Source organism: Poromitra crassiceps (assembly GCF_964638095.1).
Source record: "Poromitra crassiceps genome assembly, chromosome: 23".
Classification (NCBI taxonomy): domain Eukaryota; kingdom Metazoa; phylum Chordata; class Actinopteri; order Beryciformes; family Melamphaidae; genus Poromitra; species Poromitra crassiceps.
Genome location: NC_139639.1, coordinates 20,003,560 through 20,028,659, shown reverse-complemented (window position 1 = coordinate 20,028,659; position 25,100 = coordinate 20,003,560). Strand labels below are relative to the sequence as shown.

The following is a 25,100-nucleotide window of genomic DNA, read 5'->3' as shown; positions in this document are numbered from 1 at the left end:
GGGCGGCAGAGGAGACTTAATGACTTTAGAGAAGCCAGTAAGCAGGAGAGAGGAGGACTCTTCTTCTTCTTGTTGTTAGCGGGGCAGCAGAGGAGACTTAATGACTTTAGAGAAGCCAGTAAGCAGGAGAGAGGAGGACTCTTCTTCTTCTTGTTGTTAGCGGGGCAGCAGAGGAGACGTAATGACTTTAGAGAAGCCAGTAAGCAGGAGAGAGGAGGACTCTTCTTCTTCTTGTTGTTAGCGGGCGGCAGAGGAGACTTAATGACTTTAGAGAAGCCAGTAAGCAGGAGAGAGGAGGACTCTTCTTCTTCTTCTTGTTAGTGGGGCGGCAGAGGAGACTTAATGACTTTAGAGAAGCCAGTAAGCAGGAGAGAGGAGGACTCTTCTTCTTCTTGTTGTTAGCGGGGCGGCAGAGGAGACTTAATGACTTTAGAGAAGCCAGTAAGCAGGAGAGAGGAGGACTCTTCTTCTTCTACTTGTTAGCGGGGCGGCAGAGGAGACTTAATGACTTTAGAGAAGCCAGTAAGCAGGAGAGAGGAGGACTCTTCTTCTTCTTGTTGTTAGCGGGGCAGCAGAGGAGACTTAATGACTTTAGAGAAGCCAGTAAGCAGGAGAGAGGAGGACTCTTCTTCTTCTTCTTGTTGTTAGCGGGGCAGCAGAGGAGACTTAATGACTTTAGAGAAGCCAGTAAGCAGGAGAGAGGAGGACTCTTCTTCTTCTTCTTGTTAGCGGGGCAGCAGAGGAGACTTAATGACTTTAGAGAAGCCAGTAAGCAGGAGAGAGGAGGACTCTTCTTCTTCTTCTTGTTAGCGGGGCGGCAGAGGAGACTTAATGACTTTAGAGAAGCCAGTAAGCAGGAGAGAGGAGGACTCTTCTTCTTCTTCTTCTTGTTAGCGGGGCGGCAGAGGAGACTTAATGACTTTAGAGAAGCCAGTAAGCAGGAGAGAGGAGGACTCTTCTTCTTCTACTTGTTAGCGGGGCGGCAGAGGAGACTTAATGACTTTAGAGAAGCCAGTAAGCAGGAGAGAGGAGGACTCTTCTTCTTCTTGTTGTTAGCGGGGCGGCAGAGGAGACTTAATGACTTTAGAGAAGCCAGTAAGCAGGAGAGAGGAGGACTCTTCTTCTTCTTCTTCTTGTTAGCGGGGCGGCAGAGGAGACTTAATGACTTTAGAGAAGCCAGTAAGCAGGAGAGAGGAGGACTCTTCTTCTTCTACTTGTTAGCGGGGCGGCAGAGGAGACTTAATGACTTTAGAGAAGCCAGTAAGCAGGAGAGAGGAGGACTCTTCTTCTTCTTGTTGTTAGCGGGGCGGCAGAGGAGACTTAATGACTTTAGAGAAGCCAGTAAGCAGGAGAGAGGAGGACTCTTCTTCTTCTTGTTGTTAGCGGGGCGGCAGAGGAGACTTAATGACTTTAGAGAAGCCAGTAAGCAGGAGAGAGGAGGACTCTTCTTCTTCTTGTTGTTAGCGGGGCGGCAGAGGAGACTTAATGACTTTAGAGAAGCCAGTAAGCAGGAGAGAGGAGGACTCTTCTTCTTCTTCTTGTTAGCGGGGCGGCAGAGGAGACTTAATGACTTTAGAGAAGCCAGTAAGCAGGAGAGAGGAGGACTCTTCTTCTTCTTGTTGTTAGCGGGGCGGCAGAGGAGACTTAATGACTTTAGAGAAGCCAGTAAGCAGGAGAGAGGAGGACTCTTCTTCTTCTTGTTGTTAGCGGGGCGGCAGAGGAGACTTAATGACTTTAGAGAAGCCAGTAAGCAGGAGAGAGGAGGACTCTTCTTCTTCTTGTTGTTAGCGGGGCGGCAGAGGAGACTTAATGACTTTAGAGAAGCCAGTAAGCAGGAGAGAGGAGGACTCTTCTTCTTCTTCTTGTTAGCGGGGCGGCAGAGGAGACTTAATGACTTTAGAGAAGCCAGTAAGCAGGAGAGAGGAGGACTCTTCTTCTTCTTGTTAGTGGGGCGGCAGAGGAGACTTAATGACTTTAGAGAAGCCAGTAAGCAGGAGAGAGGAGGACTCTTCTTCTTCTTCTTGTTAGCGGGGCGGCAGAGGAGAAGCCAGTAAGCAGGAGAGAGGAGGACTCTTCTTCTTCTTCTTGTTAGCGGGGCGGCAGAGGAGACTTAATGACTTTAGAGAAGCCAGTAAGCAGGAGAGAGGAGGACTCTTCTTCTTCTTCTTGTTAGCGGGGCGGCAGAGGAGACTTAATGACTTTAGAGAAGCCAGTAAGCAGGAGAGAGGAGGACTCTTCTTCTTCTTCTTGTTAGCGGGGCGGCAGAGGAGAAGCCAGTAAGCAGGAGAGAGGAGGACTCTTCTTCTTCTTCTTGTTAGCGGGGCGGCAGAGGAGACTTAATGACTTTAGAGAAGCCAGTAAGCAGGAGAGAGGAGGACTCTTCTTCTTCTTCTTGTTAGCGGGGCGGCAGAGGAGACTTAATGACTTTAGAGAAGCCAGTAAGCAGGAGAGAGGAGGACTCTTCTTCTTCTTCTTGTTAGCGGGGCGGCAGAGGAGACTTAATGACTTGGCTGCTGCTTCATTTGAAATGTGCATCTCCATTTCCAGAAGGGGAGCGGTGCACACAATGTTCTGCATTCGCTCCCGAGCACAGAGTTGTTTTTTCACACTAACTGCCAAAGCGCTTTTATGTGTTTGGCGTCTCATCCTCTGTAGAGTGAGTCACAGATTGCTGCTGTGTACATAGAAATTAGATAGCGCAGTTTCATCTCGTGGAGTCAGCACATTTCAAAGCAGCAGCCGTGGCTTCATTTGCTAAATAGCAGAAGAGAGGTGGAGGCGTAAAGGGCAAGAGACTGAAAGAAACTTTCCCCGCCATGTACAGTCATGTTGAACGTGCTGCTATAGGTGTACAAAATGTTCATTGCCCAGGGAAAGTTTGACGCCTAAAAATGAATTCAAAGTCCGAATGTAAAGGAATACCATTAACCTGCTTTTCTGAGGATTTTCTTTTCTTTTTTTTTCTTTTATAAGATTTATTTTCTCGTATTCCTGCTTTGCTGGACTGTAGGCAGAGAAAGTAAAGGCAGAAAGATTTGGAGGGCACAGCATCAGCCACCAGGACACATAGGTATGAATATTTAAATATATATATTTAAAAAATATTGCATTTGTTTTTTTTCAAGGAGGACTCGTCGTACCTGGTTATATTTCAGGTCATCACTCGGGGACACATACGCTCCTCTGTGTAGTGTTGAAGAGCCACCGGAGATTTGACCTGCGGAGAGAGAGAGAGGACCTGAGGTAAGATCCCAGACTTGAGATGAGCACCTGCTCTGAATCATTGACTCAGATGTGACTGTGAAAGCACAGGCGTGATTGTGGGTAGGTCATCAGTCCCTTATACAGAAGTCACTTTTCAAATGTCAAGTTTACTTCACTCAAGAACATTAAGCTCATCAGGAAGCGCAATGCAGAATTCCCCATAGGGATACAGGAGTAAGCTCAAAGCAAGACATTGAATAAAGATGAACCTTTCAGCCATGCAATAGCCTACTCTAAGGTGGAAGCTGGGGTGGTGGAGGCAAAGCTTTGCCAGCAGTAGCAGCGGTGTGAGGCAGCATAGGTAAAGCAAAGAGCAGAGTAAAAGGAGGCCATATTTAATGGACCGTCTTGTTGTGAAAATGACTGATTGCTGTCAGCTGATTACAGCTGGGACGCAGCCTAGAGGACTTGCGTGTCATGCATGAACGCGATGCTTCATTTATAGCTAAAAACCGACGTGTCCAAAACGCACATGTGCCTTCAATTCACATGGGTTCATATGATTTATTTATTTTTGTGAATGCTGTTATCAAGAGTGTGTGTGCGTGTGTGCATGTGTGTGTGTGTGTGTGTGTGTGTGCATGCGTGTGTCTGTGTGTGCACGCGTGTGTGTGCATGCGTGGACTTCCTTCCTACCCGCCATGGCGTCCTTCCTGGAAGTGTGCTCGCCCTTGCTGCCATGGTAACTGGCGTTGCCGGTGGACTCGTAGTCCGCCTTCCTCTCCTTCAGCGCCATCATCTCCCTGGGGGAGGCGGGAGCGCTCACTACACACACACACACACACACACACACACACACACACGCATACACGCATACACACACACACACACACACACACACACACACACACACACACACACACACACACACAGACACACACACACACACAGAGGGAATACCCGCAATCACTCATCAAATACATCATCAATAACTTGTTGCATTTGAAAGGAGGCGCCTCTAACAGGAAGAAAGATGATTGACGTTATAGTGGAATTCTGTAAACCAGTGGTTCTCAACGTGGGTTCCAGGGGTTTCTTGACGGGGTTCCAGGGGCTCCACACAAAACGTATGAATTATTAAACCTCACCATTATTTCATTTACAAAAAATGAACACAATTAGAGAATATAGAAAAATGACTGTTTTGATCATAGCACTGTTCAGTCAGGAACACTCTCCTCATAGATTTAACCCTTCATTGCAACAAATGGAAATACAGTTGTGTTTTGGCGCTGATGGCTCCGCTCTCTACAGAAGATGCTCCCTGGATTAGCCAAGCAGCATGCTAATAGCTAATCAGGGAGCTCAATGCAGAATCCCCCATGGCTATACAAGAGGGAGCCCAAGGCAAGACACTGAATACATATTTAACCTTTGAGCCATGTAAGCCTCTGAACTAGAAAGGTGGAGGCAAGGCAGCCATATTTAAACGGACCGCCTTGTTGTGAGGATGGATGTGATTGGTGAATGACTAAATGCTCATCCAATCAGCTGATTACAGCTGGGGCGTAGCCATACGTATGACTTCCGTGTCCTGCATGAACTAACGCTCCATTGATGCTTCATTTATCTCTCTACCTACAATACAGATAGTCATGGAATTCTGGATAAAATCATATTTAACAATAATGATATTCTTAGATTTTGGTCAGAGAGACAAAATCTTATCAAATGGGGTCAAGTCAAGTCAAGTCAAGTTTATTTATATAGCCCTAATTCACAAGCATGTCTCAGAGGGCTTCACAGAAAGTATGTCTAGCTGATTCTAGCTGACACAACAGTAACAAGAATATACAGAATAAAGATAACATTTGAACAATTGATAATATAGAAAATATAGAAATGAAGAGAGAGCAGAGGAGAGAGCAGGAGAAGGGGGAAGAGCAGGGGGAATGTGAGAGAGTGATGGGGTGGGGAGGGAATGGGAGATGTTGGAGGGTATAGGAGGTGGGGAAGGAGCAAGAGGAGAGAGCAGGAGAGGGGAAGGGGGGGGGTGTGGGGGAGAAGAGAGCAGGGGGAGGGAGGAGGTGGGGAGAGAATGAGAAATATAGACGCACATCTTGCAAACGGACATATGTCAATTTCTAAGCAACCAAACTATGCCTAATTTAATTGGCTGCAAGCCTTTAGTAGTGAGTCCTTTTGCCAAATAAGCACATGTTCACATATAGAGCTTATGGGTGCCTTGCTTTAGGGAAGAGTGTGTGCCATGCTTTGAATAGTGGCGAAATACTAAGAGCATGGGTGCCATGCTTTAAATAGTGGCGGAATATTGCCATGCTATGCCATGCTTTAAATAGTGGCGGAATATTGGAGGGGATAGAGTGGGTGCCATGCTTTGGAGTAAAATGTGTACTATGCTTTAGAGTAGTGGGGGAAGGGGGGAAGAGGAAGAACACCGGGAAGAGGAGAAAGCAGGAGAGCGGGGGGATGTGAGCAGGCCCGGCTCCAGACCCAAGTTACAGAGGGGGCCTGCCACTAGCTTGGGGGGGCCAAGCTACCCAAGGGGGGTCCGGGGGGATTCTCCCCCGGAAGAAGATTTTGTACATTTTAAAGTAAAATTCGTCAACCTGGTGCATTTGAGAGCAAAATGAAGAGGCTAAATCTGTGAAGAACTACACACATCTCTAATGTGTTGTGACTTTACAAATAATTAGGCCTAAACAATTAATATTAAGTGTATTTACACATTGTGCACAAATTGCATTCATTGTGACAAATTTACAATAGTTAATATTCAGCCAGAATCATTGCAAATGGATGTTCAAAGTAACAGTTAGCAATAGCATTCAGTTAATCAATGCCTAATGACAGCCAGATTCCATGTTAAACTTTAAAACAGAAAAACGGAAAAACGTTTAGCAAAAAAAAAAAAAAAAAAATTTTTTTTTTTTTTTTTTTTTTTTTTTTTTGGAATGGGGGGGCCAGTTTGTTGAATGGGGGGGCCCGGCCCGGTCAGGCCCGCCCCTAGCGCCGGGCCTGGATGTGAGGGAGGAGAGGGGGGAGGTGGGGAGAAAATAGGAAATGTGGAGGAGGAGAGAACAGAGGAGGGGAGATGAGGGTGCAGGGGAGGGAGAGCCAGGGTAGAGGTAGGGTCTAGGGTCGGGGGAGGGGAGGGAGTAGGATACGGGCCCGGATTAGGGCGAGGGTGGGGAGAAATGGGAAATGTGGAGGAGGAGAGAACAGAGAAGGAGAGGTGGGAGGGTGCAGGGGAGGGAGAGCAGGGGGAATGTGAGAGGGAGGAGAGGACAGAGAGGAGGAGAGAACAGAGAAGGAGAGGTGGGAGGGTGCAGGGGAAGGAGAGCAGGGGGAATGTGAGAGAGGGGAGAGGACAGAGAGGAGGAGAGAACAGAGAAGGAGAGGTGGGAGGGTACAGGGGAGGCAGAGCAGGGGGAATGTGAGAGAGGGGAGAGGACAGAGAGGAGGAGAGAACAGAGAAGGAGAGGTGGGATGGTGCAGGGGAAGGAGAGCAGGGGGAATGTGAGAGAGGGGAGAGGACAGAGAGGAGGAGAGAACAGAGAAGGAGAGGTGGGAGGGTACAGGGGAGGCAGAGCAGGGGGAATGTGAGGGGGAGGAGGTGGGGAGGAAATGGGAAATGTGGAGGAGGAGGGAACAGAGAAGGAGAGATGGGAGGGTGCAGGGGAGGGAGAGCCAGGGTAGAGGTAGGGTCTAGGGTTGGGGGAGGGGAGGGGGTAGGATACGGGCCCGGATTAGGGCGAGGGTGGGGAGAAAATGGGAAATGTGGAGGAGGAGAGAACAGAGAAGGAGAGGTGGGAGGGTGCAGGGGAAGGAGAGCAGGGGGAATGTGAGAGAGGGGAGAGGACAGAGAGGAGGAGAGAACAGAGAAGGAGAGGTGGGAGGGTGCAGGGGAAGGAGAGCAGGGGGAATGTAAGAGAGGGGAGAGGACAGAGAGGAGGAGAGAACAGAGAAGGAGAGGTGGGAGGGTGCAGGGGAAGGAGAGCAGGGGGAATGTGAGAGAGGGGAGAGGACAGAGAGGAGGAGAGAACAGAGAAGGAGAGGTGGGAGGGTGCAGGGGAGGGAGAGCAGGGGGAATGTGAGAGGGAGGAGGTGGGGAGAAAATGGGAAATGTGGAGGAGAAGGGAACAGAGAAGGAGAGGTGGGAGGGTGCAGGGGAGGGAGAGCCAGGGTAGAGGTAGGGTCTAGGGTTGGGGGAGGGAGTAGGATACGGGCCCGGATTAGGGCGAGGGTGGGGAGAAAATGGGAAATGTGGAGGAGGAGAGAACAGAGAAGGAGAGATGGGAGGGTGCAGGGGAAGGAGAGCAGGGGGAATGTGAGAGAGGGGAGAGGACAGAGAGGAGGAGAGAGGCAGAGAAGGAGAGGTGGGAGGGTGCAGGGGAAGGAGAGCAGGGGGAATGTGAGAGAGGGGAGAGGACTAGGGCTGGGTATCGTTCAAAATTTTTCGATATCGATACCGTTTCGATACTTGGATTTCGATACCGGTTCCTGAACGATACTTTTTTCGATACCAATTTTTAGAAAAATCCATTTTAACAAAAATAAAACAGCATTACACATTGAAATTATTTTACAAATCTTTAGTTTTCCCCCCATCTTAAGTTTTACAGCAGAAAAAAATAAAACCTACTGTATTTAACATAACTTTAAGTTCTCTAAACGTATTGCCGTCCCTACAAAAAATATTGGAAGTACTACAAAGGAAAGAAATGTAAAACAAATAAATCAGTGGAATAGTTTTCAGTGCAAAACAGAGAGTTGCAAATCAGGGTTTAATGCTCACTGATGCAACAGAACTCTATTCTTGTCCAAACTGATGAGATGGATCCACTTCATGCATGGAAGACTAGTTGAGCATTGACTAGCCTATCAATATAGCCAATGGCACAAAGTGAATCCCATTTATATTCAACAAACTATCATGACATCAGCGTTTGTTAACGAGTTGCTAAAAATACATAATGGGCGATAACGTTTGCACATAACGTTAACGCTAATTAATTAAACATTAACGCTAGTGTTGCAGATCAGTGTTTAATGCTCACTGCTGCAACAGAACGTCATTCTTGTCAAATCTGACGAGACAGCTCCACTTCACGCATTCACTGACTAGCCAATCAATATAAATGAATCGCATTTACATTCAACAAACTATCATGACATCAGCGTTTGTTAACGAGTTGCTAAAAATACACAATGCCCGCTTGCGCATAACGTTACGGCGGCAATTAATTAAACGATCTGCTAGCTACAACTCACAGCCAGATGCATGGATTTGTCAGACTGAGGGATCTGATAACCGCTAACTTGCGGTAAGCTGACCCACCTCTCAATTATTTCTCTTATCTGTGGAAACCAGTCCGTGTTGTTTCTGTTTCTTTTCCTGCTTTTCATCATCTTCGCCATATGGTACTCCAGGATAGGAGTAGCTTGAGTGGCTAACTTCTTGTATACTATATCCGCACCGCACGCCTGGCTCACAGTCACAACAAACACACCGGCTAAAGTGGGCGTAACGTTTCCTGCATGCCTCTACATGACAGCCAATCACCAGCCGTATTAGAGCGCGGCGTGCAAGCATGTCGCATGCTTATAGGCTCAATGACGCTGTTTTGTTTTGGTATCGAAAATTGGTATCGATTGACAAGGGAGGCTTCGATACCCCTTAGTATCGATGTTTCCATTTCGGTGCCAAGTAAGTATCGAAACTCGATACCCAGCCCTAGAGAGGACAGAGAGGAGGAGAGAACAGAGAAGGAGAGGTGGGATGGTACAGGGGAAGGAGAGCAGGGGGAATGTGAGAGAGGGGAGAGCAGGAAGTGGCAGGGATTCAGGAAAATAGGGGAGAAGAGGAGAAGGAGCAGAGGGGGGGAGAAGGAGGAGAGAGCAGGAGAAGGGAGGGGGGGGGGCGGTGGGATGTGGGGGAGGAAAGAGCATGGAAAGAGAGGAGGTGGGGGGGGGAGTGGGAAATGTGGGAGAGGGGAGAACAGGAAGGGGGAAGAAGGGAAGAAGCGGGGGAAGGGGGAAAGAGAAAGAGAGGGGGGGGGGAGAAGATCAGACAACTGACTACTCTAAGCATTAACCAGAGCTAACTGGGACATAGTATCTAGCTAATCTACAGCCTAATCTGGCCTATCCTACTCTGCTCTAGTCTGATTTTTGCCTGAACATTATAACAAGTCAGCCTTAGGCTGTAGCTAATCTATCGCCTACCTAAGCTGTTCTAAACCAACCGGCAGCCCTCGACCAGTGATGAAGAGCACCGATGCCCCCCGCCCCGGCCCCCGCCCACATAAGGCGTGGGAGGGAAGGCCAGGCCGGGACACAGCGGCGTCCCCTCACCCCCAGTGAACGCAAGAAAACCTTTCCACCATATGGTGGCAATCCACACATGGATCGCCACATGGATTGCCTCAGTGACTTGGCTGAGGAGGAACCTTGTGAGGTCGTTGTGCTATAGGGGCCCATTGCTGCGGCCCGGGCGGACCCAGCCTGGGGGGTCCGGGGCTAGAGTCTACAGAGCATTTGTAACATTTCAACAGCGTATTAGTTGACATTCAATAATTCAACTGTTTGTCTTTGTCTGTCTAGATGTTAGTTTAACAGCTTATTAGTTGAGATTCAACAAACAGATTCTATTTGCTTCCTGTTCCACACACCTGCACCTAGTGTCATATGTAGGTATGTTCATGAATTGTCTCATATACTCTAAAGATAATAATAAGCTGTTGAGATGTTACAAATACTCTGTAGACTCTCTGTAGGCCGACTGTCCAAATAAAGTGTTAGCTGAAGATGTCCCTGTGGACAGACGCATCATATTAAGCCGCGGTGCCTCAACAAAGGCTCAGCTGTATAAGTCTGTGTGAATTATTTCTCCTCACCCCTGACCTCCAGGAGAGTGGAAAAGGGGGCGCGGGGTGCTGTTTGTGTCGCTCTGTGTGTGTGTGTGTGTGTCGCTCCGTGTGTGTGTGTGTGTGTGTGTCGCTCCGTGTGTGTGTGTGTGCGCGTGTGTGTGTATGTGTGTGTGTGTGTGTGTAACACTGGGCCGATCCATTACCGTTTGAGCAGGGTGTGATTTCAAAGAGGTAAACACTGAATCATCCATCCTCCTCATGTCTGCCTTCCTCATGGCTGCATCTGCCCCCCCCCCCTCTCGCTCTCTCTCTCTCTCTCTCTCACACACACACACACACACACACACACACACACACACACACACACACACACACACACACACAGTAGGTCTCTCACTCTCTCACATACACTGTAGAGTAGGTCTCTCTCTCTCCTTCCCTCTCCCTCCCTCCCTCCCCCTCTCTGTCTCTCTCTGTCTCTCTCTCTGTCTCTCTCTGTCTCTCTCTCACAATCACAATCACAATCACAATCACAATCACACACACACACACACACACACACACACACACACACACACACACACACACACACACACACACACACACACACACACACACACACACAGCAGTCTCTCTCTCTCTCCCACACTGCCCCACTGGCCTATTAAAGCTCAGTCTGTTCCCTCTTTCTTCACCCAAAGCAGCTCGATAGCTCCAGTCTCCTCCTAATGCTCAAATCGTTATCAAGAGCCCCTCACACAGAGGCTGCCGGCGACCGCGCCTGCCTGTCTGCCTGCCTGTCTGCCTGCCTGCTCACCTGCCTGTCTGCCTGCCTGTCTGCCTGCCTGTCTGCCTGCCTGTCTGTCTGCCTGCTCAACTGCCTGTCTGCTCGCCTGCCTGTCTGCTCACCTGCCTGTCTGCCTGCTCACCTGCCTGTCTGCTCGTCCGCCTGCCTGTCTGCCTGACTGCTCGCCTGCCTGTCTGCTCACCTGCCTGTCTGCCTGCCTGCTCGCCTGCCTGTCTGCCTGTCTGCTCACCTGCCTGTCTGCCTGCCTGCTCGCCTGCCTGTCTGCCTGCCTGTCTGCCTGCCTGCCTGTCTGCCTGTCTGCTCACCTGCCTGTCTGCCTGCCTGCTCACCTGCCTGTCTGCCTGCCTGTCTGCCTGTCTGCTCGCCTGTCTCTGTCTGCTCCTCTCTGCATTATCATACAGCTGACTACATTGATCCATCCACTCATTACCGCTACACTAAAGCCTATTCCAAGGCTGTGTCAGCTGTCAACACCTACACAGCCTGTTCTTCTCCATTTGCGGCTGATTGGTAAATAGCTGTGATGGGAATGTGTACACATAAACGGCGATGACATTGTGTGTGCGTGAAGCGCTGTATTTCCCGCAGCAATTAAAATGAAACAAAAGGCTTGATGTACTCTCTGTGAGCGCTCGCACGCTCTTGTAACCTGTGATAGAACACGACACAAATGCAAAATGAGCTTGGTAACTAACTGCAGTGTTTAACAATTCCATCTCGTCAATTGAAAACCTTGTAACTCCAATGGTGGTGTTTTTCCGTTTTGTCATAAATGACTGTATGTGAAGCCTTGAGGCCTTGACACGCATTCAGATCCCTTTTAGATAACTAGGGATCTTGCACGCTCGATTCCTAGGGTGGAGACTCTGGCGCCACCTAGGCACATGGCCAAATTTAAAGACATTGAACATAGGCATAAAATATAGGCAGCTTCAATCCAGAAATAGCCATGCCGGCATCGGCCTTGGGACTCGGAGGTTCATATCGGTCACACCCTGATAACAAAAATGCTTTGGCAGTTGGCACCAACGTTGTATTAGGAGGAACAAGGTTTTCATCTGACAGCGGAATGACTTGTCGGCAGCCGCCCGAGTGTGAAGGTTAAAACAGACACCGGCTATTAGTGGTCCCGCTGTCCAACTGGACTGTGGGGAGGGAGAGAGTGATAGAAGACTGGACTGTAGGGAGGGAGAGAGTGATAGAAGACTGGACTGTAGGGAGGGAGAGAGTGATAGAAGACTGGACTGTAGAGAGGGAGAGAGTGATAGAAGACTGGACTGTAGAGAGTGAGAGAGTGATAGAAGACTGGACTGTAGAGAGGGAGAGAGTGATAGAAGACTGGACTGTAGAGAGGGAGAGAGTGATAGAAGACTGGACTGTGGGGAGGGAGAGAGTGATAGAAGAATGGACTGTGGGGAGGGAGAGAGTGATAGAAGACTGGACTGTAGAGAGGGAGAGAGTGATAGAAGACTGGACTGTAGGGAGGGAGAGAGTGATAGAAGACTGGACTGTAGAGAGGGAGAGAGTGATAGAAGACTGGACTGTGGGGAGGGAGAGAGTGATAGAAGACTGGACTGTGGGGAGGGAGAGAGTGATAGAAGACTGGACTGTAGGGAGGGAGAGAGTGATAGAAGACTGGACTGTAGAGAGGGAGAGAGTGATAGAAGACTGGACTGTGGGGAGGGAGAGAGTGATAGAAGACTGGACTGTAGAGAGGGAGAGAGTGATAGAAGACTGGACTGTAGGGAGGGAGAGAGTGATAGAAGACTGGACTGTAGGGAGGGAGAGAGTGATAGAAGACTGGACTGTAGAGAGGGAGAGAGTGATAGAAGACTGGACTGTAGAGAGGGAGAGAGTGATAGAAGACTGGACTGTAGAGAGGGAGAGAGTGATAGAAGACTGGACTGTAGAGAGGGAGAGAGTGATAGAAGACTGGACTGTGGGGAGGGAGAGAGTGATAGAAGACTGGACTGTAGAGAGGGAGAGAGTGATAGAAGACTGGACTGTGGGGAGGGAGAGAGTGATAGAAGACTGGACTGTGGGGAGGGAGAGAGTGATAGAAGACTGGACTGTAGAGAGGGAGAGAGTGATAGAAGACTGGACTGTAGGGAGGGAGAGAGTGATAGAAGACTGGACTGTAGGGAGGGAGAGAGTGATAGAAGACTGGACTGTAGGGAGGGAGAGAGTGATAGAAGACTGGACTGTAGGGAGGGAGAGAGTGATAGAAGACTGGACTGTAGGGAGGGAGAGAGTGATAGAAGACTGGACTGTGGGGAGGGAGAGAGTGATAGAAGACTGGACTGTAGAGAGGGAGAGAGTGATAGAAGACTGGACTGTGGGGAGGGAGAGAGTGATAGAAGACTGGACTGTGGGGAGGGAGAGAGTGATAGAGGACTGGACTGTAGGGAGGGAGAGAGTGATAGAAGACTGGACTGTAGAGAGGGAGAGAGTGATAGAAGACTGGACTGTAGGGAGGGAGAGAGTGATAGAAGACTGGACTGTAGGGAGGGAGAGAGTGATAGAAGACTGGACTGTGGGGAGGGAGAGAGTGATAGAAGACTGGACTGTGGGGAGGGAGAGAGTGATAGAAGACTGGACTGTGGGGAGGGAGAGAGTGATAGAAGACTGGACTGTAGGGAGGGAGAGAGTGATAGAAGACTGGACTGTAGAGAGGGAGAGAGTGATAGAAGACTGGACTGTGGGGAGGGAGAGAGTGATAGAAGAATGGACTGTGGGGAGGGAGAGAGTGATAGAAGACTGGACTGTAGAGAGGGAGAGAGTGATAGAAGACTGGACTGTAGAGAGGGAGAGAGTGATAGAAGACTGGACTGTAGAGAGGGAGAGAGTGATAGAAGACTGGACTGTGGGGAGGGAGAGAGTGATAGAAGACTGGACTGTAGAGAGGGAGAGAGTGATAGAAGACTGGACTGTAGGGATGGAGAGAGTGATAGAAGACTGGACTGTAGAGAGGGAGAGAGTGATAGAAGACTGGACTGTGGGGAGGGAGAGAGTGATAGAAGAATGGACTGTAGAGAGGGAGAGAGTGATAGAAGACTGGACTGTAGGGATGGAGAGAGTGATAGAAGACTGGACTGTAGAGAGGGAGAGAGTGATAGAAGACTGGACTGTAGAGAGGGAGAGAGTGATAGAAGACTGGACTGTAGGGAGGGAGAGAGTGATAGAAGACTGGACTGTAGAGAGGGAGAGAGTGATAGAAGACTGGACTGTAGAGAGGGAGAGAGTGATAGAAGACTGGACTGTGGGGAGGGAGAGAGTGATAGAAGACTGGACTGTAGAGAGGGAGAGAGTGATAGAAGACTGGACTGTAGGGATGGAGAGAGTGATAGAAGACTGGACTGTAGAGAGGGAGAGAGTGATAGAAGACTGGACTGTAGAGAGGGAGAGAGTGATAGAAGACTGGACTGTAGAGAGGGAGAGAGTGATAGAAGACTGGACTGTGGGGAGGGAGAGAGTGATAGAAGACTGGACTGTAGAGAGGGAGAGAGTGATAGAAGACTGGACTGTAGGGATGGAGAGAGTGATAGAAGACTGGACTGTAGAGAGGGAGAGAGTGATAGAAGACTGGACTGTAGAGAGGGAGAGAGTGATAGAAGACTGGACTGTAGGGATGGAGAGAGTGATAGAAGACTGGACTGTAGAGAGGGAGAGAGTGATAGAAGACTGGACTGTAGAGAGGGAGAGAGTGATAGAAGACTGGACTGTGGGGAGGGAGAGAGTGATAGAGGACAAAAGGAAAGGCAGGAAGGAGGGGGACTCACCTGATCGATTGTTGGGCGAGTTCCGTACGGGTGAGATGGATGGAGTGCGAGAGGAGGAGTAAGGACGCTGTCGATCTCTCTCTATCGTGGAGGAGGAGCCCACAAAATGGTACTGGGAGTATCCATCCTGCAGAAGGAGAGGAGAGGGGAGGGGAGGGGAGGGGAGGAGGAGTGAGGGGAGGAGGAGAGGAGAGGGGAAGAGAGGGAAGGGGAGGAGGAGAGGAGAGGGCGAGAGAGGGGAGGGGGAGAGGAGAGGGGAGGAGAGAGGAGAGGGAAGGGGAGGAGTAGAGGAGAGGGCGAGAGAGGGGAGGGGGAGAGGAAATGGAAGGGGAGGAGAGGAGTTGAGATACTCAGCTGGTTGGCACACAGCCCTAGGTATAATAATACACATTTTAAATTCCAATAATCATTTATTATCACTCAGTTCCAAGGTTATTATTGTTAACGGAATCAAAATAATGAAAACTAAGTGTGAAAAAACATGAACTGTTACCTGAAAAAACTAGGCTTCACAGACACGCACGCGCGCACGCACGCACGCACGCATGCACGCACGCACGCACGCACACTTTGTTGAGTTTTTATTACACACTAATCTTTCTGACCTTTTTGAATGTCCAGCCTGACAAATACCACATATTACAAAAAAGAAGACTAAAACTAACACTGAAACTAATAAAAACTTGACTACAGGAAAAACCAAGAATTTTCCAAAACTAAAAACTAAACTAGCAACCCTGCTTTAAAAACTGCTGAAATTGAAAACAAAAAGTAAAAACGAAAGAAATATTTAAAAAAAAATATGAAAATGAGAAATTATAATACCCTTGCTCAGCCCTCTGCAATATTTACTGCAATCTGGGAACCCAGAGTCTATCAGTCTGACGACTGATTCGACACTGACTGGGATAGACGGACGATATTTCGTGGCCGTCTGTCCCAGAGTCATATTAGTCATCAGACTGATAGACTGCGTGCGCAGATTGTATTTACTGAAAGTGACAACAAGCTGAATGACAATCTCAATTCCCATGTTAATAAATTACGTTCCGGGCTGTAAAAAAATGAAAAATAAATACATACCTTTTTGTAGAGGCTACGGAGGTCTCTGTACTGCCACATGCTGTTCAGGACCTGCGACGCTGCTTTCACCACCTTGGGAGTGTGTCTGGGAATTCAACACAGAGGAGGGGAACATAACGCATACCGTATAGAACAGTACTGTCTCTGCTTTGTCAGCCAGCGGCCAGAGAAAACTCAACAGAATAAGGACGGAGCAGCAGCAGCAACAGCAGTCTCCTCCTCCACTCCTCCTCAAAACAAAAAGATACAGAGTGACTCCTCATCTCTAGTCAATTGTGGTACATAAGGAATGGGTGCATATGCCAATTGCTTGATTGCATGTTTGCTTGGTTGATTGATTGACTGATTAATCAATATTCCATTTTGCATCCTCCAGGGTTTGAGTCAGCGATAGCTAACGGCTACACATCTCATTTGTGGTGGATTCTTTGAAAAAATGTACTCGACTCCACTGTTTTCTCATTTCAAAGCATTTGAATTAATTTAAAAAATAAAAATAAAATGATCATTTATATACAGTACAGGAGTCATGCTTCGAATAACGACAAACATGAGTTTTAGCCGTTTACACAGTATGCCATACAAAATTGGATGAAACTAATGTAACTTTTGGATTTGATAGTAAGAACTGTTTTATACAACTGTGCCTCAGTGTGTTAAATAAAACTTTTGCCAAACGCATGAGTTCTTCTTCGACTGATTCCAAACAATCTGGAAATGAAAAACACATGACTTTCTGCGCAGGATTTTTCCCAGGAAAGAGCTAACAGACAGGGCTGTTTAGAATAGTAAATGTAAAAGCTTTTGATATCGGTTGAATCACTTGTATTACTGTATTTACCGTACTCTCAATTGGTAGTTATATGAAAATGCGGTGTGTCGCCACGCTGGGAGCACCCGCTGTAAAACAACGCACCCTTTCTTTCTACTTTCTCTCTCATCCTTCCATCTCTCTCTCTCTCTCTTCCCTCCATCCTGCCCCCTCCCTTTCCCTCCCACACTACACCTCTTTCTATTATTGCAGCTACTTGTCATGTGTACTGATCAATTTGTCCAACCCCTCCCCCCTCCTGCCACACCTCTCTGTCTACTCCACCAATTACGCCTCCTTAGCTATTCTCTCTCTCCACGCCTCCATCCATCCATCCATGCATCACCGCGCCCCCATTCCACCTACTGTGTTTGTAGAAGAAGTATCATCGTATCAAAACGTAAACTTGCGAGTCAGCTGGATTCACGCGAGATCATGAGATCACGATCACATGGCAAATCCATCTTGCCACGCTCCAATCTATTGGTTTGAATCTGAACCACCAGTGCTTCGCACCAATCGGTGTCCTATGAGGCAGCTATGGGCGGGCTTTGGTGTGCCGACAGCGAGAAGTGAGCCCGTGATAGACGTGATAGACATGTGGTTCATCCAATCACCTGCCGGGTATTTTCTGAAAGTGCCTGCCCTTTGAAACCGTTTCCCGCGCGACTCGTTCCCAGGTGGTTATGCGAAAACAAACCATCTGGCAGTGTCAGGTTAATCAAAACTACCACAACCCCCCAAATGTATCATCTTTACATGACAAGTTGCATCAGTAGCATTAATACTATCAACTATTTAAAATATACAGAGAAAATCAAGTGCAGATTCTGTGAAGAGTTAAGATTCATAGTGAATGTTAAATTTTCCACAACAAATCAATGTTTACTTCCTGTTATTAGAGGAATAATCACATCAAAAGGTTTAGTACAAGATCATTTTTTACCAACAGACTTTTCAGTATTCTCTGGCATGGTGCGACTTATCGTGGTACTTTTGCCTCGTATCAAACAGGGAAATGATGGTATCATCAACAGCGTCGCCCACTGAATGATCTCTTCTTTCTTCTCACTCTACTTGCTCTCTGGAAAAGAATCCCTTCTTTCTTTCTCCTCAGCTTTTATTCTGCTTCTTTTCCGTCCACTCTTACATTTCTGCGATTCTGTGCTCACAGGAACACTGTGAGCACCGTGGCTCTGAACTTTGCCCTCTATCACTCTTGGTTGCATGTAATGTCGGTGTGATTGAGGAATTGAAGCTTATTCTACTATAAGTCGCTCAGGATCAGAGACACAGCTTGTAACGGCCACCTCCATGACCCGATCCTGGATAAGCTGTTTGAAGATGGATGGATGGATAGATATATTGAATTCCGACACACCATCCCATCCCTAGTAAATACAGTTTCCAAAGCTGTTTCAGTACAATATGACATCATATCATTATTGTACCAAAGCTCCACCTACTTGTCTCCTTTGCTGCGGGCAATACCAATGAGCTTCTGGATGCCTCCGGCGTCCCTCAGGGCCTTAGTGTTCTCCATGTTCTTGGTGATGACCTCGTGCAGCGCGCAGCAGATGGCTGTGATGGTGTCATCAGACATGGTCTTCCCCACCATGCAGCCGCTGTCGTTAGCCCCGCCCCCTCCTCCTCCACCGCTGCTGTTGTTGTTGTTGCTGCCTCCGGGCAAACGGTGCACCAGGTCCCGCATGGCGTACTTACCTGTGAGAAGGGTGGCAGGTGGGGTCAGGGGTGAGTGAGGGTGGAAAGGGGAAGAGGAGGGAGAGAGAGAGAGGAGGCTGTCTTATTTTTCTTCGGTATCGGCCGATAAAAGCTTTAAAATGAAATATCGTATCGGCCGGAAAAAAAAAATTCTGCCGATATGACAGGCCGATAAAATAATGCTTTTAATTATGCCCAAATGCACAATGCTTGACTAAAAGCTTGATTAAATGCTAGATGCCACATCTCCAGTGCAAGTGTTTATTTGTTTTTGCAACTTGTGAAATTGGTCAAATTGGCCCTGGTTGTGGTGGCTACTGGCTACTGTCAGGATTGTCTCAGAGAGAGCATCATCCAAGCCTGTTTAAGTACAACGAAACTTACAGTTTTGTTGAAAGAAAATGTTACATCTTTAGTTAAAATTGGCTAAGTGGGTGGCGGCGGTGTGTGTCACGATTGTGATGTCATCAGTGATGTCTCTTGGGAATTGTGATGTCATCAGTGATGTCACTTAAGCAATTGTGATGTCATCAGTGATAACGAAACTCACCGATATGATAGCAAGCACACTCCAGGGAACAATACAATCTCAGGTGCACAGCAAAAACACACTAGTAAGAGAGAACAAGCCAGCACTCTAGATGTCCTTTTCAAAGGTGGGGGGGGGGTGTCAATCGGCCAAAATAGTTGGAAAATATTGGCATATCGGATATCTGCCAAAGATATGATATTGTACATCTCTACTTTGCAATAGTGTTAATCCTGTATTCATGGACTGACATGAACTGGATAGAGAGAGAGAGAGAGAGAGAGAGAGAGAGAGAGAGAGAGAGAGAGAGACACAGAAAGAATTTTGATACCTACATTTTGACATGCGTAAAGAAATGTGTGCCTGTTAGTGGTTTGACGAGCACACAGTCTGACTTCCATTACAGCAATGGCTGTCTTGAATGTCAAAAAACCTGTAAAGTCGGCCAGCACTGACTGACTACGTTTCCCATGGCACCCGCGTTATTGCTGTCAGGCAATCTGGTGCACCGCGCCCTCTCACCCCCAGTCTGATTGGGTCAGCACCCTGGGGTGGCACTGTCATCACCACCGCTACAGTTCAAGCTCCAGTTCAACCCCCGCTCCACAGTCCTGACATGCTGTATCCTTTTGACTCAAGTAACCAATACATGCATGACCGTATTTCGTCCAGAAATGGCGATCATGCAGTTTTTACTGAGATTTTGGTGTCAGATAAACTTAAAGAGGTACTACTGTAGGAGTATTCTTTGGTCAAAACGGAATACGTTTGTGTCCACTGGAGAGCACTGAAGGCTGCAAACTGCAAAGTAAAAACGCCATTGTCTCATTGTCTCTAACTCACACACATTCCCTCACTTCGACGTGGCAGATGAAATGAATTATTAGCAATAAAACCTGAGATTCCCACAATTCACGATGGATAATTGAAATAAGTTGAACATTACTCATGTAAATGTGATTATCATAGGTAGTTGTCAAATTATGGAACCGTATAAGCGGCTTAATTGCCTTACTCGCGCTGTTGCCGATAGCTACATGTAAACACAGTCAGTGCCAGTGAAGCTCTCCATCATGTTTTTTTATATGGCAACAGTGCAACAGGAAAAAAAACAAGCAGGAGTTGTTGGCTCCTTGCTCAGCGCCTGTGGAGGATTTGTATGGTTGACGGCTCTGAGGCTACAGCGACATGATGTATTGTATCTAACACAGTTTCATCATAACAGGACAGAACGGAGGCCGGTGAGACACTGTCCCGTCCAGAAATACACGCGTGCCCCGTGGCAGCGTGCGTGATACAGGCGCTGACACACACACACACACACACACACACACACACACACACACTCTCAGACAACACACACACACACACACACACACACACACACGCACACCCCATCCCCCCCCACACACACACACACACACACCATCCCCACACACACACTTGCTTGGGAGCCTCCAGTCTCAGACAGACTCAGAGGAAGAAGGCAGGCGGTTGTTGCTATGGGGACCGGCAGAAAAGCAGAGTTTATTGCAGACTAGTCGTACAGTGGGTCTGTAGGAAAATCAAGCATCGAGCGAGACAACGCCTTGCCACAGTCTTCAGCCAACAATACTATCTGCATTACAGACAGACACATATCAAAGCTTCAGGGAAAATAAAGCCACTCCTCTCAAATCAAGCAAATCACACGTATAAAGAGTTTCAGTCCTGCGAAACATGTTCACCTGAACAAGTCATTTAGCTTGGGTAGTATTGAAGTGAAAAGTGAAAGATACTGCTAATGGGATGAGATAATTACACTCGTTTCCAGTGCCAATATCTTGAAACAAGGCTGATGAAAGCGCGATCATTCCATTAATATGAAGAACGTTGAAGTTGAAAGTTCATCAATACTGTACTAGATCAAATTACTTATCGCTGCTGTCGGGTGGAAACCTCGTATCTCCAAATTTGTCAATTTTCTTTTTATTTCATCAATGGATTTAGTGGGTTCCCAAAAATAACATGTGAAAGTTTCAGGTACTTTGGACCAGCAAAATGTTATAGTACTGCTTATTAATGTTGTTATTACTATTACACTATGTTAACACATTCACTGCCACCAGTTTTTTTTTTTACTGTAGGTAGCTTCTGCCAAGGTTTTTTTTTGAGGATTCTGGCTCATCTTTCAAGAGCCGAGGATTATTTTCTGCTAGTATTTTGTGAACACAAAATATCTCAAAAGAACTAATAGAATGTGTGCTTTCTCTGTCTAAAAGAGTTAGTTTGTAGAGTTAGTAGTTATGTAGGCATTAGCAGTTGAATACAGCATGGTTTCAGCATCTGAAAATTTAAGCTGAGATAAATGGCTTTTTGTGAAATTCGATAGAACAGTCACTTTAACCATTTATTTTTGGCATCAGTAAGACGTCAGACATCTAAACAATAGTTTTGAACAGTAATTTCCTCCATAACAGCAGGAAACCCCCCTCTCCTTCAAACTCCTCCCTCCGTGTGTGTTCTCCTCCTCCCTCCGTGGCTGCAGCGGGTGTGTGACAAGCGAGTTGCTGCTGCCTGTCTGCTGCCTGGCTGCCCCTCGTCGGGCGAGTCTGGATGGGCTCGCTCGTTTCTTGGGGTTTCGGTTGAGAGCTTTGATGAAGCTTTTGCGATTCTGGTCTTATTTATGCTGCGTGTTTCAAAGTGTGTTGCACCCATAATCTATTATGCAAATTTGCAATCCCCCACCGCCAGCTCCCAGCACGAAAGCGAAAGCGTTTTCGCCAATCCATTTTCATGAGAATGGCTTCCTCACGCGGCTGTTTTTTCTTGGCTTTCTCTCGTCTGGAGAGCACTGTCGCCACTTAGTGGGTCGGTAAAATAGATTATACACATTCAATACCTCCCATATTTTTATAGGAGATGTAAAAGGGGTTGATCGACGTCCCACCGTCAAAATTTTTTTTTTTTTTTTTGGACGAGGTATCTCGTCCACGGCAGTCAACCGTTGGTTTCTGCTTGACGAGATATCTCGTCCACGGCAGTGAACGTGTTAAAAGGTAAATTACTTTTACAAACGCAGGTTGCACGGCCAAGCTTTGTTCAAACCCAGACAACTTCACATTCCAGTCAAGATCACTTTTCCAAAGACACCACATATGTCATCATGCTACATACAGGGACATGCGCAAACATCTTTTTCCATTTGATGTAATGGTGCAGCCATAAAAAGAGCCATGGTGTCTTGTATTTGAATATTTCGTTCAATATAAGCAGCTAGAGCTTCAACAAAGCATTGGAACAGCAGATACAGAACACGGATGTGATGTTGTTGTGCATTGTCCAGTTAGGATTTCTTTCCTTTTCGTCTCACAGTAGCCTGCTGTAGATAAATATCTACGTCTGGGGCACAACTCGTGACAAGTGGTTAAGAACCGCCCCTGAGACCAAAACAAAATGCGTGACAGACATATGAACTGACCGACCACGGACCACCTTGTTTGCGTAACACAACTCGTGGGGCGGTACACTTTTCAACGATTCACCAATGTGCACGCAGAGAGCCGGACTTCCATAACAGCCCAGCCAATCAGATTTGACTGTAGGAATTCCTACGGCAAAACCTCCGCCGCTGGAAGCGTGCTGATGTAAGACGTTGGGTTTGACCACGTGAGAGCAGAACTTCCGCAGCTCCGTTCTGACGCGTTGTGACGTAAAACGCGTCAGAACGGAGCGCTTTGGCAGAGGAGGAAATGGGAGATCTCCGTGAGTAAAACACAGAGAGAAGGTAAACACTGCCCGTGTGCTTATATTACCGAGATTATTAATGATACAAAGTGGGTTGATTACTGGTAAAGCCATCCTTTAAGGGGAAATTTAAGGGAAAAGTCCACTAAAGGAACAAGTAAGTTCACCATTCAATATCTGATCCAAGAAATGAAGGAACCCATTATCCTAACTTGCTTTCACTCTGCATTGTAAAAAAAAGTCACTGTGTTGCGTCATGGTTGCACTCACCAATGAGCTCCTTGTTCCTGACGTCCAGGGCCATGTTCCTCAGCGCGGTGGCTACGGCGCACACCACCCTGTCGTTGTCAATCCTCAGTAGCTCCACCAGGATGGGCAGGCCCTTCTCCTTGCGCACCGCCGCCCGGATATACACTGACCACTGGGGGCAGGAGAGAGGGGGTGATGGAGGCAGAGACACAGAGAGAGAGAGAGAGAGAGTCAGAGATGCGTTCTGATCAGTTCTGATGCACACGCACAGTATTCACACAGACTCAATATTCTCAGGTGCGTCTTCTCTTTCTTTCTCTGGTGAATGGGTGTCTTGTGATTGAGTCTCTTATCTTATGGGACTCTTTCATCTGATGACTTTAAGGTGTCTGTCATCGTCATCGAATATAGGTTATGTCATATCCTTGGCAAATCGTCTCATGCACCGTGCAGTATATGACATCTACATTTCTAAGACACAGTCTTAGATCATAGCTGCCTCTAGTGTTGGTGCAGAAGGTGCCAATGGTGACCATGGGCCTCAGATGAGCTGCACTCTGAACCCTCTTACACTTAATGAAGTTATCTGTTATTGTCCCCATGGGGAAATTCATCCTCTGTATTTGACCCATCCTCTACTAGGAACCTTCCTAGAACTAGGAGCCGTGGGCAGCGGCAGTGCACCGCCCGGGGACCAACTCCAGTTCGATTGCCAGTGCCTTGCTCAGGGGCAGTGACACTGACAGGAGTATTAAACCTAACACACAGACATGTCTTTGATGGTGGGAGTAAACCAGAGCACCTGGAGAAAACCCACACCAACACGAGGAGAACATGCAAACTCCACACAGGAAGGACCTGAGATGGACCGGGGTTCGAAACCACAACCTGCTGTGAGGCAACAGTGCTAACCGCTGAGCCACCAACTTGAGTCACTTGTCATTGGCTTATTTTAAAAGGAAATGAAGGGACATTGTCATTGAAAGCCGCTTCTGGCCTCGTAACACGTTTTATCATACTACGCCATGTGTTACTTTGTAGGTTTTATTATTTTTATAGTTTTAAATTGCATTGTTTTATGTTTGTGTTTGAAAGTTGTGCAACATCAGTGCTGCCTCTTGGCCTGGTCTCCCATGTAAAATAGAAACTGCTTCACAATGGGACTTGTCCAAGCGTACCTCAGTCTTCACTGTGCTTAGTAGTGAATCTGTGTATTGCAAGCTGTTATTTTCCAGTGATTCAGTTGGATTCATATTGATGTAGATATGAAAAATGGACAGCTGCCAGGTTCTGCCTTTTTAGGAACCGATGAAGCCCAGCATACTATCATATTTAATCATAAAGCAATCCTCTAGCACAGGGTGCCTGCAAGTTTGATTAAGAGGAGACTTTTAATGATTTCTCACCAGATTTCTCACTGGAAAAGCAATGCTCCAAGAAATCTCATTTTGAACACTGCATTAAACTGTATTCATAATCTTTAATGCAATGTGTGCATTGTGCGTGTAACATAATTTAAGAAATTTTTAAAGGCGCAATGATAAGTATGATTTTTACAGCCCCATAGAAGAAAATGACCAGAATTGCTGATAGGGTTTTTGATCAATACCAAAGTCTTTTCCTTGGCCAAGCTCTTAGGTTCCTGGCATTCAGAAGCTCACTTTCTGGCCCGGCCCATTAGAATTTCAATGCACCCCCGCAGATGCCACTGTGCTCACTGCGAGACAGCCCCAGTGGTGACTTATTACCTTCCAGCTGCCAGCGGCCAGGTTCTGCAGAGCCCCAGCTGCTCCCTCCAGGGTGTCTGGGTTGGAGCACTCAGACAGCAGGGTGAGGTAGGGCTTGACGATGGTGGGGTGCCACAGCATCTGGATGCCTTTCGGAGGCTCCGCCGAGTCCGGGAACGGGCCCACGCCGTCCCACTGCGGAAGAAGAGAGGGAATGGCGGATAAGACGGGGGACATTGTGAATTCTGCGCGCGGCAGCGGGCGGGGTGCCAACGCTGTCCCCTCGGGCAAGAGAGAAGGAGACGATTTACAATTCAGTGTGATTTTTCATGAGAATAAACGTGGAATAAATAAACAAGGTGGCTTTCAACAGAGATAGCATATTGTCTATTTTTTCTCTCTCTCTTTATAATTGAACTGAAATTTTCTCCCATTATGCAGAAAAAGTTTCATGACCTTGGGACCAAGCAAGACCAATGGAGAAATATATACACATACAAATACAAATATACACACATATACAAATACAAATACACATTAAAGTTGTTTGAATGCAGGCTCTGGGAAAG

The 25,100-nt window shown here is 47.4% G+C and overlaps 1 protein-coding gene across 2 annotated transcripts in view; it reads right to left on the bottom strand.

Moving 5' to 3' along the window:
• The window catches only part of ctnnd2b (catenin (cadherin-associated protein), delta 2b), a gene marked incomplete at both ends in the record, with an annotated part of 131,081 nt that overhangs the window by 3,136 nt on the left and 102,845 nt on the right, over window positions 1–25,100 (bottom strand). The window contains 7 exons of one of the 2 annotated variants that reach the window (XM_083659244.1): window positions 3,141–3,217; window positions 3,901–4,029; window positions 14,685–14,811; window positions 15,768–15,852; window positions 18,045–18,300; window positions 22,826–22,976; window positions 24,553–24,726. In XM_083659244.1, coding sequence (XP_083515370.1) covers window positions 3,141–3,217; window positions 3,901–4,029; window positions 14,685–14,811; window positions 15,768–15,852; window positions 18,045–18,300; window positions 22,826–22,976; window positions 24,553–24,726 — 999 coding nt within the window. Of the gene's footprint in view, window positions 1–3,140; window positions 3,218–3,900; window positions 4,030–14,684; window positions 14,812–15,767; window positions 15,853–18,044; window positions 18,301–22,825; window positions 22,977–24,513; window positions 24,727–25,100 lie in introns of both variants that reach the window. The other variant, XM_083659245.1, reaches the window with a different exon arrangement.